We start from the raw sequence: 17,847 nt of genomic DNA, 5'->3' as shown, positions 1-17,847 counted from the left end.
TTCCCTGATGAAGTGAAATTAAGCAATGTTTAAGAGCCTTTCACCGTTCTGAATCGTGAGCAAAAGCAACTCTTGCAAGGTGCAGATTTGTCAGGTAATGTTGTTTTTAAATGTGCACTGGTCATTGGGGTGTCCTCACTGTGGGTGCAAACCTTTGTGTTCCCCTGAGCTTTGGTAGCACCCCCTCTAACCTTCCCTGTGCCCCTGCGATGCTCCTGCTCTGCTCCCTGTGCAACCCAGAGACCCAGAACCACTGCCCCAAACCACTGCTGTACCTCTCACACCCTGAAGACCTTAGTATATTATCTCCGTTGGGCTACTTTCTGGATTACATTTTTTCTTAATAATAGGAATAGTTTGTAATCGGATGTAAGAATTCCTTGCTCCTGTGTTCAATGTGTGCCTGCCTGCCTGGTAGGTTGGGTGCATGTTCAGAAAAAAAACAGGGCCCAGTTCAAACCCCCTCTGAAGTGTTTTAAGCATCTTTCTGCTGACTGAGCAGGGCTTCACATATGGTTCTTAGACTGTGAATGTCATAAAAGCATTAATGCCAGGGGTGTACAGCCTTTTTTCTTTGTAGACTGAAGTAACTAAATGATTCAGTCCAGCACATGGATGAGTGTTTCAGGAGATACGCTTTTTCCCAAATCACTTTGATCACAAGCAGAAAATCCAGGGACAGGGAGGATGCCCCTTCTGCACACTGCTCATGAAGTCCTAGATCCAGAGCAGTAGAACTGAAATGTCAGTGCTTTTTATGCCTGCATCTAGCAAACAGCCCAAGTGACACCCTGTGCTACAGAGGGCTTCTGATGACAAGCTCTTAAATGGTCACTCGGGCAGCAAGAGAAAATGCTTTTTCACATGTGATATGTCCACAACAATTCTCTACTGCATGTTTGACAATTTTCATTAAAATTCACCACAGACTGATGTTACCAGGACCATCTACCTCTCAGGCACACAAGCCTGACTCACTAACCCAGAGACAGACAGATGAGATCTTAATCATTTCTGGCATTCTTTTATGTTTGAGTGATGCTAATAGCAAGTGCTATTTTAATTCCCCTTCCTGATGGCTTCCTTTCTTACCCAGTGCTAATGTTGTGACAGTAATGATAAGATAACAATATAAAGCCTGAAAAAAAAATAAGCAGAAGCCAAGGGTTAAAGGAACCCTTCCTCAGTGCATTTCAACCTCAAATTCGGCTTTTATGAAAACAAGGTTATGAAAAATTTAAGACAAAGACACAGACTGCTATGTCTTCAATTGCAATGAAAGCAACTTCTTCTGTTTGAATTTCAAATCCTCCTACAAAATATTTCCAGCACTGGGATAAAATACAAGAGTCAACAAGCAAAACTGAACAGTAACGGAAGTAAAACTGGTCAGTCTGTTATATTTCCATGAATGCAAAAAAAATAAAGAGTGGCCTTAATAATGAAAGTAAATTATATTTTTAAAGGTTATTTCTATTTTATTACTCAAAGATATTAAAAAATTTAACAAGCTTTAATGTACAATTTTGAAGTACATATACATTATTGAGATGATTCATTAACACATTGCTGGAAAGCTTTCTGGGGACAGAAAGTGGAGCTTCCCTACAGCTCCCAAATGTCCCATTTTTAAGGAAAATAGAGCTTCATGAACCATCATAGCTAGACAACCATTACAGGTAACAGCATCAGAACCCTGCCAGTTTGGTTTTATGTAACACCTCATTAACTAAGTCACCATTTCTCTACCTCAGTTTCTGATTATGTGGTGCAGGAGAGTAATAAAACCAAAGAAAGTTAGTTTCCCAAAAGAAAAACCCGCCTGCTAATAGTACTTATTTTGATCTGAGACAGCAGTGGTTCTTCCAGAACTGTGTTTTGTTGTACAAGATTAAAATTAAGGGCTGAATTATCTTAAACTATCTCTGAGGGTGACTACTTATGGTCTTTTTGCTACTGCCTGAGCGCTTCTTTTATCTGCTCATTTAAAAAAGGCAACAAAGAAATTGATGCAATGGAAGAAGTTATTCTACAGTAAGTAAGTAATCAATGTGTCTGTATCTCTGAGGTAGCATTGCTTTAAATGAGGAAAAATTCCAATTTCCCATTCCTCATTCAGGGTTAGTAATAGGAAACTGATTTCTCAGGGCCTGCCAGACCTAACCCAGGAAGCCTCGGAGCAACAGACCACGTATAAAAACAGATTGTATTTTCTGAAGTTCCTGCAAGCATAATGGGTGGAATGTCAAGAGAGATGGCTTGCAAGCAGCAGCACTGACTACACACTTTGCGATCGCGATGGCCCAGGAGGAACAATGCCTCATTTCTGTAGCCATGGGCCAATTCTGGCAATAAATGTAACACCAGAGGACAGATGATATTCCTGGAGGCACAACCTAGCCAGCTCCAAGTCTTCATTTCCATGTGCCTGGACAAGAGAATTAGGGAAGCTCAAATTTACGCTGGGGTAGAAAATTTTAATTTCCAGTGTCCCTTTACTGCTCTTAAAATAACAGTTATGTTTATGTGTAATGGCTCTGAAGCCTTACCTGATAAATGCATGATGTATAACCAGCTCAAAATGTTTGTAATTTATTTAATTTAATATTGGTTTTGTTCTTTTTTTGATAATAAAGAATGTGTGAACAATCACTTGCTTCTTCTGCTATTTGCGCACAGGCTTTCTGTGGCAGCTCTCAGCTGCATTTAAACCTTCAGGAATGCTTATGCCATGGAAAGATGGGATAGATCTTTATAATCAGTACAAGGCCATTGTACAGAAGGGTGGAACAACTTTCCTTGGTGAAACCAGGTGAGAAAACCAGGGGATTACGTTGCTGCAACGAGATGGGTCTGTACACCAGGGAAAAGCTTCTGAAGACAACAATTGCTAAACCCAGGGCCATGTTGCTGGAGCTGGTTGTGGGGGTTTTGAAACGAGGTGAATTGAAACTCCGTCAGGAGTGGGCCTGTTCCTCGGTGAAGGATACTCCTCAAATCACCCATTTTTTCCCCAAACGCCTGCCTTTTTGGGAGCAGCCTCCTGGCACTGCCCAAGGCTGGGTGAGGGGGGACATCCCATTATTTGCTGCTGCGAGGGTAGCAGACACCCTTACCCACAGCTCCTTAAACATCCCCTCACCACAAAACCCACCACGTTCCACCGAGGGGAGAAAGACTGAGACACCCCCCCCCCCCCCCCCCCCCCAATATCCGCCGCCATGCCACACACCCCGCGCCGCAGAACTACAACTCCCAAGCCACCTCGCGGCAAGCTCGGGGCGGGACAACCCCTCCCATTGGCCACCCTCCGGGACCGCAGCGTGCCGATTGGCCCGCGGCCACGCCCATCCTCCCCTCCGCGAGGCGGGCGGCGGCTGGGGCCGGAGTCCGCCGGTGATGGCGGGCGGCGGCGGCGACGGGTGGAGGAGGCGGCGGCGGGCGGCGGCGTGGGCCGCGGGGCTGGGGCTGTGCGGGGCCGTGCTGGTGCTGGCGGCCGCCGTCCTGCTCCGCGCCCACCTCCGGCCCTCCCCGGCTCTCCCCCGCCTGTGGGCGCGGCGCGGAGGCGGCGGCCCCGCCGCCTTCAGCGCGGGCGAGCGGCTGGAGCTGAAGGAGGCGCTGCGAGGTGAGGGGGCCCCGGCGGCTCCCGGCTGCCCCCCGCGGCCCGGCCCCGGGCAGGGGGTGGCGGCGCCGCCGCCCCGCGGTGCGCAGAGCTCGCCCCGGGGCCGGGGGGGGAAGCGGTGCCCGTGCTTGGGCCCTTCTCCCACCGCCGGCGCTGTCCCCGCCGTGGTTTCCTGCGGGGTTTCTGTGAGAAGTGCCTCGCAGTTTCTCAGACGGGTTTTGCTGTGGAGCTGGTTAATTCGCGATTGCAATGGCGAATAAAAAGCAGAAGTAGACCGTCAGCTTGTGTGCACAATTGCCCGGCGCTTGATTCCTCCCCTGGTGCCCTGCTGGCTCAGAACTGCAGGTTCACAGCCTACGCAACACTCACTCCTATTCTGTATACGTAGAATTCTATTTCACCAACCATTAACTTCTCCTTTTCCTTTTATTTCCTTCTTTCATGACTAGAGGGCCCCCAATCTTTGTTCTTACTGGTTCTGCACTGCTCATCCTGGTTCTCTTAGCTCTCCTTATTTTGGGACAGTGGGACCTGCCCCTGCTCTGTTTAACATCCTCCCCACTGCTCTGCCTGCACGATCACTTTGAACACGCAAGGTTAGTGGAAATTGGCACTGAAAAAAACACCTTTATTGCAAAAACACAACCTTCTTTCTCACACTTCCCCCTCGTGTCTGCCTCAGGCACTTCCTGGTGGCAATTGCTGGACATCTTGTCCGCTGGAAAAATCAGTTTCTCTTTTTAATTAGGGTCTCATTTACTTATGGCTCAGATCTTGCACGCCCCTTCGCAGCACACAGCCCATCTGTAACGTCACGGTGTGTCAGTGCTCCCCACCTTGCTGCCTTGTGCAGAAGTGTTTGAGGATATTCAGCTGGCCATTTGCAGAAAGCCACGGTCTGGCGTGAAGGGGATGGTCTTTGGCTGCTCAAGTAGGGGTTGGGTCCTGTCAACCTGGTGTGTTATTGATTTGGAAGATCTATTGCCTAGCAAATTCTGTTTATGTTTGTTTGTTTTTAATCAGAAAACGCAAGAGTACAAGAGGGATATTTACTTATTTTTGTTCTGCTTCTTGAGTAACACTGCCTTGAAAAGAATCCGTAACCACCCTTGACAGATACTCTTACGAAAGGCAGCAGTGATTGGGACAAAGTTACAGCTGTGTTTGTAGGACAGTGACTTGGTGCTGGAGAGCAGCCTTGTCTGGCCCTGGTTGAATGAGAGAGCAGGCTAGTGGGAGCAGCAGAAGACTTTTCTGTTTGTGTATCCCAAGGGGTTAGAGCAGCGTGAAAGAAGGCACTTACTATGGAAAATGAACCTTCAGCTCCCAACTAACCTACTTCTTTAGCTGCCAGGGTAATTTCTGACTGAGGGAGCAGTTCACCTTACAAAATGCAGCTGCTTCTGGACAGTAGCATTCCTAATGACATCATTCAGCCCTCTAGGATGAAAAACTAAAGTGTTTTTCACTTTAGCAAGTAAAGTATCTGTGCAAATACCTTGGCTGGAACTGAAGGGAAATACCTGTGTGCAGCGTGCCCACAGCTCAGCTGAAGTACATCAGTCTTTTTGATGGTGGTAACCCTTACTACCCTATGAACTAATCTTTAAAGCCTCAGAAATGCTCCGGAATGTAAATATTGCTTTTTCTTTTGAAATGCAATTCAAATATTGCTTGACTGATTTCGGTGTCAAATGATTTCTATTTTGTATTTCCTTGAAGGTGCTGTTAAAATCCCAACTGTTTCGGTGTCTCCAGACGACTTAAATGCAACGGCCATGGCAGAGTTTGGGAGGTACATTCGGGAAGGTACTAAACTTTCATTCTTAGCAATGAAATTCTTTGTTTTGGTGATGAAATCAAAGAGAATATGTGTGGTTCTTGAATATAGGGGAGTAGATTTTTATTTTGTTTTTCTCCTCAGGAAAGGACTGGCAAAATGGCATGTGTAGATCACCTTTGCAGCAGTGTATTGGGGTGCAGCAGTGACTAAAGCTAGAACAGAGAAGGTTCAGATGTCTTTTTCAGTGTTGTTTTTTGGTCCTTGAGATGATTAAATGGCTTTGACATTAAAAATACATAAATAAGAGGAAGGCTGCCCCTTTTTCAACCTATTTTTTTTTTTCAGTGTCATCATTGCTGCAAAACAGCGGCAACACTGGTGAACAACAGTTCCTGGTTTTGCTTAGGAAGGTCTTAAATATGAGCTTAGATAGTTAGAGGTGTGAGAACGAAGCTGTGTGCCTGCTTCCTGAAACAAGTTTGTTGCGGTCTTTGAGGCTAAATGGATAACTACTATATGGACTATATGGTGATAAAATTGGAAATTATTGCTAATTTTTCTTTTTCATGTGTTTTTATTTATTTTTCTTAACAGTCTTCCCGGCTGTATTCTCTTCAAAGTTCATTCGACATGAAGTTGTTGGGGAATACAGCCATCTCTTTACTGTGCAGGGTTCTAACCCTGAAATGCTGCCTTACATGCTGCTCGCACACATGGATGTTGTGCCTGCTCCCCCCGAGGGCTGGGATTTCCCTCCTTTCTCAGCCGCAGAGCATGAAGGTTTCATCTATGGACGAGGAACACTGGATAACAAAAACTCTGCCATAGTACGTCATCGTGGTAATGTCATTTCAAAGGGAGAAAAAGTCTGAAAAAGGCAGTTTGGAGGAATCTGTTTACTTGAGATTTACCATACTGTCTCTCTTGCCCTTCTTTAAATGCAGGCTGTTAACTGCAGGTCTTAGGAATTTACCATTTTCTCCCACTTTTTTTTTAGGGATGGAGTGCTCTTTTATTATTGAATAAAACAGGATTAAATCAGATGTTTAGCAAATGAGCATCACAGATGCTGTGGCTGCTTGTTATGATGTCATACTCCTAAACAGTTCCTTCAAGTTGTTCAATTATCAATTTCAAGGCCATGCAACTTAAAAATTTGTTTTGATACTTACTTCCACTGTGAACTGCACAAATAACCCTTCAAATTGACAATAAAAATCAACAATTTCAATGAACAAGGCAAAATGGTTGCTGGCAAGATAAAGGTAAAGTATATGTATATATACCCTGCTGAAATGTAAAAAAAATAACTGTAGGTTGAGTTGAAAAAAACAGATGAAATAGAAAAAATCAGCAAATGGTAGATTTAATTTCTTATTTTTCAGGGTAAGTTTCTCATTCTTCTGTTTCTGCGTTGGTACTTTTTGTACGAAACATGCTGCTCATTAAAATGAATGGAGTTGGTAGCTCAAGTCAGAGCGAGGCTGTGTAGGACAGACAGCTTAAAGGAACAGTGAGCTCCCTGGATAATTATAACTCTGTCATGCTTCCTGTGCAGTTTGCCACTGACTTCGTGAGGAGCAAGAACAAGCCCGTACTGTATGTTGTATATGCGTGCTGACACTCTGTAGCACACTGTCTTAAGCGTTATTTGAGAAAATGAATATCACCAGTAGGAGTTGTGGAAATAAATGCTCAATTGTGAGCAGGACAAAGTCTCCTTAAGGGCTGGAAATGCATCATATTTCTTTTCTGTTACATTACATTCTTTTACACTTATTCTCCTACTAACACCAGCGAATAGTAAACTTCTCTGTGGTTGTTGGTTTTTTGTTTGTTTTTCTGCAGGGTATTCTGCAAGCTCTAGAATTTTTGCTGAGAAGAAATTACAGACCCCGCAGATCTTTCTATGTTGGCATTGGACATGATGAAGAGGTATTTTCTTTTCTTTCATCTAAATAACTGCTTGTTTGCACTGGTCATGTACATAACAAGGCTTATTTTTTAAACCTTGTTCACCTGTAAAGTCCTTCCTGGTTTTCTTTGTTATGCAGGTAGATACTGTCAGGCACATGCTTGTAGTTATATATTGATTGTTTGGCTTTAAGTGACATTGACAGAGGATTTGGTAATGAGCAAAGAACACAGTGGAGTGTTATTTCAAGTTCTTTTCTGTTGCAGACATGGAAGGTGAACAGGAGCTGCATCTTGGAATGCATATAAGTCATGGCAAGCTGGCCCAAGATTTACTTGGTTGTTCTAAATGATCAGGAAGAGCTAAGAAAAATACTCAGTTCTTGTTGTGGGTGTACCTGCTAGTAAATGGTACAAAGAGACGGATGAGGATGGTTCATTTATTCATTTTCATGATATGGAGACAGAAAATTGTCAATATTTTGTAATAATATTGCTAAAACAAGTATCTCTTTAAAATTACAAGTATCTCTAAGTAATCTGTGGAGTTCATAGCTGTGGGATATCGTGTCCAAGAGCAAATAGGATTCAAAGCAACATTAAACGAACAGTGAATGAGAGAATTCCTCAGTGTGGATGTAAATCCATCTGCTACTAGGCCATTAGCAATCTCCAGTGAAGTTTCCTAGTAAGAATCTTAATTGCTCTAGAACTGCTCATTAGGAGTTTTCCTGCATTCTTTGCATTGTAGCAGTGGTCACTGTTAAGAGCAAGATGTTTTCCAGTATTCTTCCCAGTGGTGTGGCTTAACCTGGCCGTTTCCTCTGACTGGATTCTCACAGGTGTTTGGTCGGAAGGGAGCAATGAAGATTGCAGCTCTGTTGGAAGCCAGGGGAGTGAAACTTTCCTTCTTACTGGACGAGGGGAGTGCTATCCTGGAAGGCATCATTGCAGGAGTGAAGAAGCCAGTAGCTCTGTAAGTAAAAGAACAACATTCATGATGATGAAAGCGACCCATTTTGAATATTTAATTTGTTAGAAATGACCTCGCTAATGTCACCAAAACATGTTTTCAAGGCATGTGGTAGTGTTGGCATTGCCTGAACTACAGCAGTCAAAGGACCTCCAGTTTGCTTGCTGTCCACCACAGCTGTGCTGACAAAAGCAGAATGTTCTACTTAGCTGGTGCAAGCATGTTAATTACATGCTGTAGAGTCTGTTTGCTGGAGAAGAAGCCAAGACATCAGACCTCCAAATGTTTAAAGACTGTTAAGAATTTGTGGCTGCTTCTGCAGTGTTTCATATGACACTAAAAAATACGCAGACTAGTTTGCTTTTACCTGTAGTCTGTGCATGTGTATTTGGAGTTGCATTAACCATGTGTTTGTTTATCATTGTACAGAATTGCTATCACTGAAAAGGGTTCAATAACACTGAACTTCACTGTGGATAAAGAGCCAGGACATTCATCATTTCCTCCTAAGGAGACAAGTATTGGCATTCTTGCAGCAGCAATGGCCAGGTGAGAGCTTCCTTGTCATCTAACAGCAAAGACAGTCAAGCAGGCTCCTAAGGCACTGATATTTGACTTGCTTTTGTAATATTTGTGTTTAAAGTATTTTACAAATTCCCCTTGTGTGTTTGAAACTGAAGTTCGTAGCTCACTTTGGAGAGCAGAAATGCAATCCCCAGCAAAGGGACAACTGCCAAATGTCTGGAGTACCTTCTCACTTCAGCTGCGCCTAGTATCTCTCAAGCCTTTAAAACTAAGGCAATTGCTACATCTTGATGTCTGTCCTAATTTACTCTGTAACTGTGCAGATCACTTTGTTTGGGTTGCAGAATTTCTCTGGAATTTATTCTTGCATATACCTACTGCGTCTAGCTGGTAATTATCCAAGCCAACAAATATGATGTAATGTCAGAATGTTGCATCCTGAAGCTGACTAAATCTTCTCATTACATGTCTCTGTAGATACCCAACTGGCTAGTAAATATATATTTCAGAAAAGTCTTGTATGTATGGATAGAATAGAATTTGGTGTCATTTTTTTCTAGATTTCCATGTATTCTTTATAAGAGTCAGGCTTTTACATTTTTTCAGCTGATCATGAAAGAAAATCTTTACGTGTGACTGGAATGCTCAGCAATGTATAGTGGAGCTGTACTCGCAGATGTGCTTGCCAGGAGAGGAATGTGTGGTTACATCTCAAGTACATGGATGCGTTTCAGAAATCAAACTCCCCTCAGCCTTCTGGAGCAATAACAGCCAAAGGGTTTTTTTTTAAATTTCAAATGTCGATGTGCTTTGCCGTAGACTGGAGCAAAATCCTATGCGCAATCTGTTTGGCCATGGGCCAGAACTCATGACTATGGAGCACCTTGCATCAGAGGTGAGGAAAGAACTATAATTTTGTTTCCAGATTTTCCTATTAATAAGTGAAGAGTAACCCATATGAACTTAAAAGCATAGTTATGTAATTCTTGGAAAGGAGCAGACTTAAGCTGGCATTTCTCCCATAAAGAGAATTGTTCCTATTGGCTTTGTTTCAGCTATAGCAAAATGATTGTGTTGTCTTCTTGAAAACCAGAAACTTACAGATTTCTGGTTTTGTTTCTCCCATTTAGTTCAGTTTTCCTCTCAATATCGTCATGAGCAATCTATGGCTGTTTTCACCTATTGTCAGCAGGTAAGAAAACGTATCCTTGCTGAATATTCCTGTAGTCTCACCCTTAAAAGATGAAAGACCAGCAGCTATTTCTGGTCTTCCCAGGAAAACAGTTACATCGTTTCATGGTATAGGCAAAGTCAGTGCTTTGCAGTTAATAGCCAGTTGGGTAATTGAGAGTAGGCCTTAATTCAGCTTATTGCCTGTGTAACCGTGGTGCTTATGTTGTGTAGAAATAAAATGTATTTGAGAAATGATTCTTTTCTTTTTTTAAGAGTTCTTGCCTGGAAACCTTCCACCAATGCCTTAATTCGAACTACTACAGCAGTCACAATATTTAACGCAGGAATCAAGGTAGCTTCATTTTTTTGTAGTTTCTGGAGTATCTGACATCTGTCTCTGTAAACCAATATTAAGATTATAGGTTTTTTTGTCCATCCTAAAATGTAAACAGAGTATTGTTGGCAGTAGCTGAAACTGTCAGTTGTAAACACTTCCCTAGCCTAGATGGGGTCTTACTTTTGTGAGCATAGGTCAGGCCTACCACCATTTGAGTAAAGTTAGCATGCACCTTGGACTGGGAGAAAACAGGTTCTGGCTGATAGAGCCAGATCTTGCCCTGATAAAGAGGTGTAGCTGTCCAAAAATACTATAACCCTGGAAAATAAACAGGCTATTTGATGTGTCCCTGAATGAATCTGTTACTCAAAGCATTGATACAGTGGCTGAACAGTGACACTAAGTGGCTGGGAGAGAAGTAACACCCTGGTTTGTTTATTTATTTATTTATAAAGATCATACCTTTACATTTTGACAAAAGTATAAATATTTATTTTGTCGAAAAGAAGAGTTAGGTGTCCTCATTAACATACTTAAATGACTTACGTGTCTCATGCCTGGGGAAAAGCAATGGGACAATAAACTAAAAATATTGTTTCAAAAAAATTCCTGAAATTTCTCAATATAAGGTTTCTCAAGGGAGGTGTCTCATCTGAAGAGGAAGGCACAGCTAACTTCATTTTTGTTGAATCAAGGAATATTTCTTTTTGTAGGTATCTGCATTATAAATGAGATGTGCAGTATTTGAATATCAAGCACAGGAAGATGGCACATTTATATTAGTGGCAACAGTGATGCATTAATCTATGGGGCCTGGATTGGTTTGAGCAGTTTCTGAGTTTGCAGTTGGCATTTTAATCAGTTTTTAACTTTCTTTTATGTTTTGGTCTTTTTTTCCCTAGCCAAATGTCATCCCATCTTCTGCAAAAGCAACTGCGAACTTCCGGATCCACTCCGCAGAGAAGGCCACTGAGGTACTTACTGCCTGCACAATTAGTTAAGGTTTTCCTCCCAGCTAGGATAACTTACTTTTTTGTTCACAAGTGCAGTAGAGTTTATTCAGAACAACCTTCTTAGAAATTCTGCATAGATTCCAAGTGTCTTCTGACTGTGGCACAGAGCAAGAGGCAGACCACACTTGGAATTGTGCCTTGCAGTTACATTGAGTAGATTTCAGACGTTTTCTTGTGCCAAAGAGCAGAGTTGTGGTTATGGAATGGAACTAAACTGAAGGCTTGTGATCTGTGAGAATGGGGGGGTCTTGAACACTTCAGTAGGAATGGCATGCCTGTCCAGCCAAGTACAGCTGTGATGCGTTATCAGTAAACAGTATCTTCCCTTTGGAAACCCTTGAAAGTTTCTCTTCTCTGGAAGCTTTTTCTGGACTATGTTTACTTAGGTGACCCAACTACCAAGTTGGGCAGGTTGACAACATCCTGCTCAGGGCTGAAGCAGTTTAGGAGCACCTTGAGACAGCGATGTGCATCTGATTGCACTGGACCAAAAGTATCAGCCATCCACTGAAAAAGAACATAGACTGGCACACAGTTTCAAGTTGGCAGTTCATAGACAAACATTTTCTGCAAGGTGGAACTTAAGCTGATATTTAGAAAGGGTACTCTCTCATTTCTTTTCTTTTATATTATTGTTAATCTCTGTGGTCTACCCTAGGTGCTAGAGATAGTTAGAAACACCGTTGCTGATGACAGAGTGAAGATTGACGTAGTAGAGGCCTTTGATCCGCTTCCCGTCAGTCCGTGGGATGACCAGACGTTTGGAGTCCATGTTTTTCAAAGAACCATTCTGGATACTTTCCCAAATGTTGACAGCGTAGTTCCAGGTAACAGCAAGCACATGATGGTTATTGTTTCCTCTCCAGCTTCCGCCCTGCTTTTCTCTGCCCCCACCCCCCAGTATCTCCTTGTTTCCATTTGCTGTGTATTTCTCCACCCCAGCTGTTAACTGCTGGAAACAGTTGTTTTTTCCTCCTTTACTCAGTTCCCTCTTTATGTTTTAGTGGTTTATGTTGTTTTTTTAGTAGTGGAAGTAAAAAAGCAAACAGGAAACTGACAGAAACAATGAGCCTTGAATTTAACTCTCTGCAGATACAAAGCAATCTCTTCAGAGAAGAAAAGAATTGTGAGGGAAAGTAGGAGGTCATCTTTCTTTAGCTCTTCTTTTATTGTTTTCTTAGCTGGCAAAGCCATTCCTGCTTTCCTGTATTATTCCTTATGATCCCAGCCCCTTCCCTTGCTCGCGGCTCCTTCCTATTTCTGTATGGTTTGTTGGACTGCAGTTTGAAGCTTAAACTTCTGGGGAGGCTGGGTATCATAGCTGCTCTTAGCATAATTGAATCGCATGCTCAGCTCCTCCTGTTCAAAAAAGAGAGAACGTTGTTCTTCCAGGGTGTCCCAATAAATTGTTTTGGTGATTTTGTTCTCGGTGTAGCTAGAGGTCAAATAGAAGTTATCAGATGCCTTTCCCTTCTCCTGGGAAAAGTGTGTGTCATCGAGTTGCTGCTCTCGTGCCCAGTAAACCTGGGGTTTGTTTTCCAGGCACGTGTATCGGAAACACAGACAGCAGGCATTTCACTAACGTCACAAATGCCATTTATCGATTTAACCCACTGATCTTGCAGTCAGATGATCTTCCCAGGTACTGTATTCTTTCTGCATGTGGGCAGCTGTTAGGGGTGGGGACTAGCGAAAGAGAAAATCGATAGGCGTTGGGCAGAAGGAAACCCAGCCTTGTATACCTTGGCATGGTGGTGGTGTTGCCGCGCCTTCTGTAAGGCCGCTCATTTCCTGCATGCTTGGGTGCTGCACAAACAGGGGAGGATAATCACACTGGGAGAGTGTTAGCCCTCACTCTTCTTTACTTCATGTGGGAACAAGGCCTCATTCAGGTGTCCCCCTGAGTAGCGTGGCGATGCGGTGAGGCTGACTGGATCCTTTATGTAGTGTAAGAGATTTATCCCTATGTTTGGACACATGGCACTGAATTTGTTTGTTCTTTAAAGTTAGAAATTAAGTTTCCTGGGGTAAAGAGACAACAAAGAACACCAACAGGCAAGGCTTTGTTTCTTTATTTACTATGTAATAGATTCCTCATTCTACTGAGGTGCAAATGTTATAGGAGTGCCTCGTAGCTGTACAGGACCGTGACATAAAGGGCCAAGAGCTTCACAGAGACTCGGAATAACAGTTTTTCCATGTATACCCCCAGCTTAGTTTTTGTGCTCTGAGCCTTAAAATCAGTAAGTTGTTTTGGTTAGCCTGAGGAACATACATAGCAGTTGCAGTATTTGTCGTGTATTCCTGTGTTTTTATGCTGTGCATTTATTTATGAAGTGAAACAGGCAAGTAGGATGCTGGATGTATGCAGGTGGGTCACAAATGCACACTGCAATGAAAAACATTCTTCTCTTTCTACCAGGATCCATGGGTTGAATGAGAGAATCTCGGTTGAGAATTACGAGAAACAGGTCGAGTTTCTCTTTCAGCTGATTAAGAACTGTGATATTGAGAAGCTTCCAGAGCCTCACGCAAACTCCCATGAGCTGTGAGACAAAAAGCCTGAGCGGAGCAGCTCCTGAGGTGGACTCTGGGATGACAGAGGTCTGGGCTGTAAGCAGCGGTTGTGTGTTGCATATTGAGCAATGTCAGGAATGTGATTTTACATATTGTCGTTGGCACACAGATGGAAAAACTGCAGGTTGATGATTTAGCCAAATGCACGGTTTGCTGTAAAGTCACAAGAACATGGATAAAACACAACAAATATCCCTGTGCCTCCCTGATTTTACAAGCAGCCATTAATCTGATGGTATTAAATTTTTTTAGCACTTTCTTTAATCTTTAAGCCCCTGAAATAGGTAGTCACTTAAAAATCAAAGCTATAATTGGCAGTCACTTGTACATCGTTATAAGAAGCTAATCTTCCTCTGTGTGCTTTTGACAAACTCTGTTTTTACAGTTAATTGATTTTCACAAATGATGTGTCTGTCAGAAACTCATGTAAAAGGTACACAAAGGGGGTTAGGTTTGATGTAACTGGGTAGGGTTGCACCGAGTTTGTTGCACTGATGATGGCGTAGGCTTCTGCCCCAGGTGATTCTCTCAACCAGCATTTACAGAATTGACTTGATCCTGTCATTTCTCCCATGCATGCACTGATTTCTGACTGTAGCTTAAAATACTGAGCTTCAGGAGTTCTAGCTATGTTGCTTTACAATATGTTGCTCTGATCTCAGAGGTGCAAAAAACTTTTCTTCCTGTCTTCTCTGTGACTTTTTTCCTCTCCCTCTCTGGTAAGACTCCCAGGCTGTGTTGTGCAGCTGTGTCAGAGCAAGGAATCCTGACTTTAAATAAGAAACTACATCAGAAACTTCATTGTGAAAGCAGGCAAAGCCCTTCAGTTTATTCCTGTTTGGTGGGAGCAGAGTTTTCTCTATCCCTTCATGGCCTGCTTTAATGCTTTTCACGTTGCCTGCCACTTCTATTGAATCGGCTCTTTGGGAATCCAACAACACCAATAGCCTGTCTACTCTGTTTTATTTCATCTTGCACTTCTTGCACTAGCATGCCCATCTTTATTAGCATTAAAGGGGTAAGTATTCTTTTGGCCTTGCTAGTGTCTTTAGTTAGAGTTATTGATACTAATTAAACAATTAAGGGCTAGATGTTAGCCAAGGTTAAAACTGTGTGAAAACTGCTTTGTTGCACTGACATGCAGACTCTGTGCTAAGGAAGGAGGCAAACCTTGCCCTGTTGCACTGTTGCAGAGGTGTGTGTGTTTTTCAGTTGAACACTGGAATGGGTGGTTATTCTGCTTTTGATTCACTGTAAAATGTGCTGGAATGTAGAGGAAATACCCTGAAATGTATCCTGAAAACCAATGATGGAACTGTGATTCCTATTATTTCCATTCACCATTATTTATTTGCTGTCTGATCTTATCAGTGTGGCCAATGGGCTGAGGCTGTATCAAGCTACTAAATAATTGAAACCAGATTGGCATTTTTGTCTAATAAAACAAGGAATAAAGCTTCTTTTCTTGATTATTACTTAGTCTCTTAATGTAGCTTTATATTTGCAATGAAGTCGTTTCCACACCTGATTCTGCACTGGAACAAGCCATAAAGTTTCCATCAAAACAAACCCACATATTTTCCAGCCTGCTTTAATCTTTGTACCCTTCCTGGTGTTCTTTATTTTTGTACAAAAATTAACTAACTGTTTATGCATTACTGGCTAGTAAATAGCTTGGGTCTTTCATGGTTTATTGCATTTAGTCTGTGTGTCCTAATGTCACTAATTTGTTTAGCCGCGAGTCTATAGCTCTTTTGTGGAGGTGTCATTTCTCTTGCAACCTTCTGTTGCATACACAGCAAAAGTGATTTGTCAGGCTATGGCACAGAATAAAATACATCCCCGGGAGTGGGAGCTGGAGGGAAGTTTTCCTCTGACAAGCCTCAATAAAAGGGCTGAGTCTAAAGCCTTCACTTTGACCATGGCTGTAGGGGGCCAGTGCTGGTTAACATCTTCGTTAATGACCTGGATGATGGGGCAGAGTGGGTCCTAATTAAGACTGCAGATGATACAAAACGGAGAGGAATGGTTGATGCACCTGAAGCTGGTGTTGTGGGCAACATCTCTTGTGTTTCGGTGAGGATTGTTTCTTTAAAGGCCGTTCATTTGAAGATTCATTTTGCTGCTGAAGGAAGAGAGAAGGGCAAACGGTGCTGGGAAGGCATAATTGTTTTTGGCAGGTACCGTGCAAATGTGTGCCATGAGATTTCATTAATGCAGTTTGTTGCAGAACCTCATTAAGTGCTGCTCGTCAGCCAGCACTGAAGTCATGCAGTGCCTCTGCAGCGAGCGAATGTTCAACAGAGCTTTACTGCAAGCTGAAGCCTCAAAACTCAGTGCTTTAAGCAGGCCTTATCCTCCAGAATCCAATGGTGAAAATTCCTCTCCTCTCCTGATTTTTCCCAGTTATTTCTGATAATGATCTCTGCTTTTACTTCTGTGCAGCAGCTTTGCCCTTTGTCTTCCTGTCTCACTTCACCAGCTGCCATGACATGCTTATCTGGCACGGTTCCGAAGGGTTGCTCAGTGTTTGGGTAGCTGCACGCCTCTCCTGACAGAACGGTTTTCTTTCCACCTTATTTTATCGTCCCTATGGTATGTCCTCATCTTGAGTGGTAATTGAAATCTTAGTGTCACCATGTGAATAACGTAAGGGTGATGCACTGCCCTTTTCTGGTTAGATCATACACAACTTTGCCTTGCATGAGTAGTTACTTGATAATGTCAAGTACATCGTGACAACACGATTGCTAGCTCCGGTTTATTCTTTTTTTGTAATGACTCACTGTGCTCTAGGCATGTGGAGCAATTACCTCTGATTCATCAGAGAGGTAAAAGCCTGATTTTCTGCTCTGGAGATGCCTAACGTGGCGTTATGTCCGACAGTTTTGAACGTTGTTATCAGTAGTCCACTTTGAGCGTGTTAATGTGTTCCTGTGTTAAGTCAGAGCAACTTCCTTCTTCACCTTTGTAGCCAAGTCCACAAGCTGCCATTCTTCTGACAGCACTTACTCAAAGTAACAGCTCTGGAGCTGGCCAGCCGCAGCAGCCTGCTTGCTAGCAGCCCAGCTGATTGGGGGTCATCTGGGTCTGTACTGTGATGGAGAGAAGGTCACATTCCACACCTGCATTTTCTAAAGAAAGCTCTGTTGCCAGCATCTATTTAAATGGCCTGGTTTATTCTGAGGCCTGAGTGACCATGGGGAGTTCAGGCACAGAGCTGGAGGAGAAAGCAGGAACAAGGTGTTTACAGAGTTGTTTCCTCCCCTCTTCTATGTGACACTTGCATTCTTGGCTCCTCTTTGGCTATTTTGTTTGGCATTCCATAGAACTGGTGAACCCATTCTCTCGAGCAGGTGCTGTGAAAGCTCAGGCCGTGCAACTGAGCCCCAGTTTTAGCAATGCCACGGAGCAGGATGTCCACTGAGGAGCTTGGAGTGTCCCTGGCCGCTTCAGAGAAGCTGTTCCTCGCCTGCAGCTCAGCCTCTGACCTTCAGTGCTGACCTTCAACAGGCTTCAGTGCACGGACCCTTGCACGGATCCTTGCCAACGCGTGCAGTCCTCTTCTGCGGCTCCCCTGCAGAGCTGGCCGGCACGCGGAAGCCTTTCCAGGCACGTGTTTGTCACTTTGGTCCCCGAGCTCAGGCCCTCACCATAACTGCTTGAAGAAATGCTGCTGCCGTGACCTCTGAGGGCTCTGGTGCAGCACCGAGAGATGTTGGCATGCAAATATCAGTGCTCGTAGCAAGGCCTAGAGGCGTTCAGCAGCGCTGCCCGCGGAGTTATTGTCCTTAGCTGAACGCTGTGTCATCGGAGCTGCCTTGCAGGGGGCTCGGCTCCACTTTCCGGTTCCACGGCGGAGATCAGAGCCCAGCGTGGTGGGGAAGGGAGGGACCTGCCTCACGCAGCACAGCCCGCGCCGCCTGATTC

The 17,847-nt window shown here is 43.5% G+C and overlaps 1 protein-coding gene across 1 annotated transcript; it reads left to right on the top strand.

The window, feature by feature from the left end:
- The first annotated feature begins 2,720 nt into the window (after window positions 1–2,720).
- PM20D1 (peptidase M20 domain containing 1) lies at window positions 2,721–15,392 on the top strand. Its single transcript, XM_032202989.1, has 14 exons — window positions 2,721–2,812; window positions 3,468–3,625; window positions 5,345–5,431; window positions 6,000–6,232; window positions 7,254–7,340; window positions 8,162–8,295; window positions 8,722–8,841; window positions 9,637–9,712; window positions 9,948–10,009; window positions 10,264–10,342; window positions 11,230–11,301; window positions 11,999–12,167; window positions 12,883–12,982; window positions 13,763–15,392. Exons 1-14 carry the CDS (start codon window positions 2,721–2,723, stop codon window positions 13,890–13,892), a joined length of 1,599 nt encoding a protein of 532 aa, XP_032058880.1. The 3' UTR covers window positions 13,893–15,392.
- Window positions 15,393–17,847: the final 2,455 nt, after the last annotated feature.

The sequence above is a fragment of the Aythya fuligula genome, chromosome 25 (genome assembly GCF_009819795.1).
Source record: "Aythya fuligula isolate bAytFul2 chromosome 25, bAytFul2.pri, whole genome shotgun sequence".
Classification (NCBI taxonomy): domain Eukaryota; kingdom Metazoa; phylum Chordata; class Aves; order Anseriformes; family Anatidae; genus Aythya; species Aythya fuligula.
The sequence above is the reverse complement of the archived record's forward strand: the minus strand, read 5'-3'. Positions and strand labels throughout refer to the sequence as shown.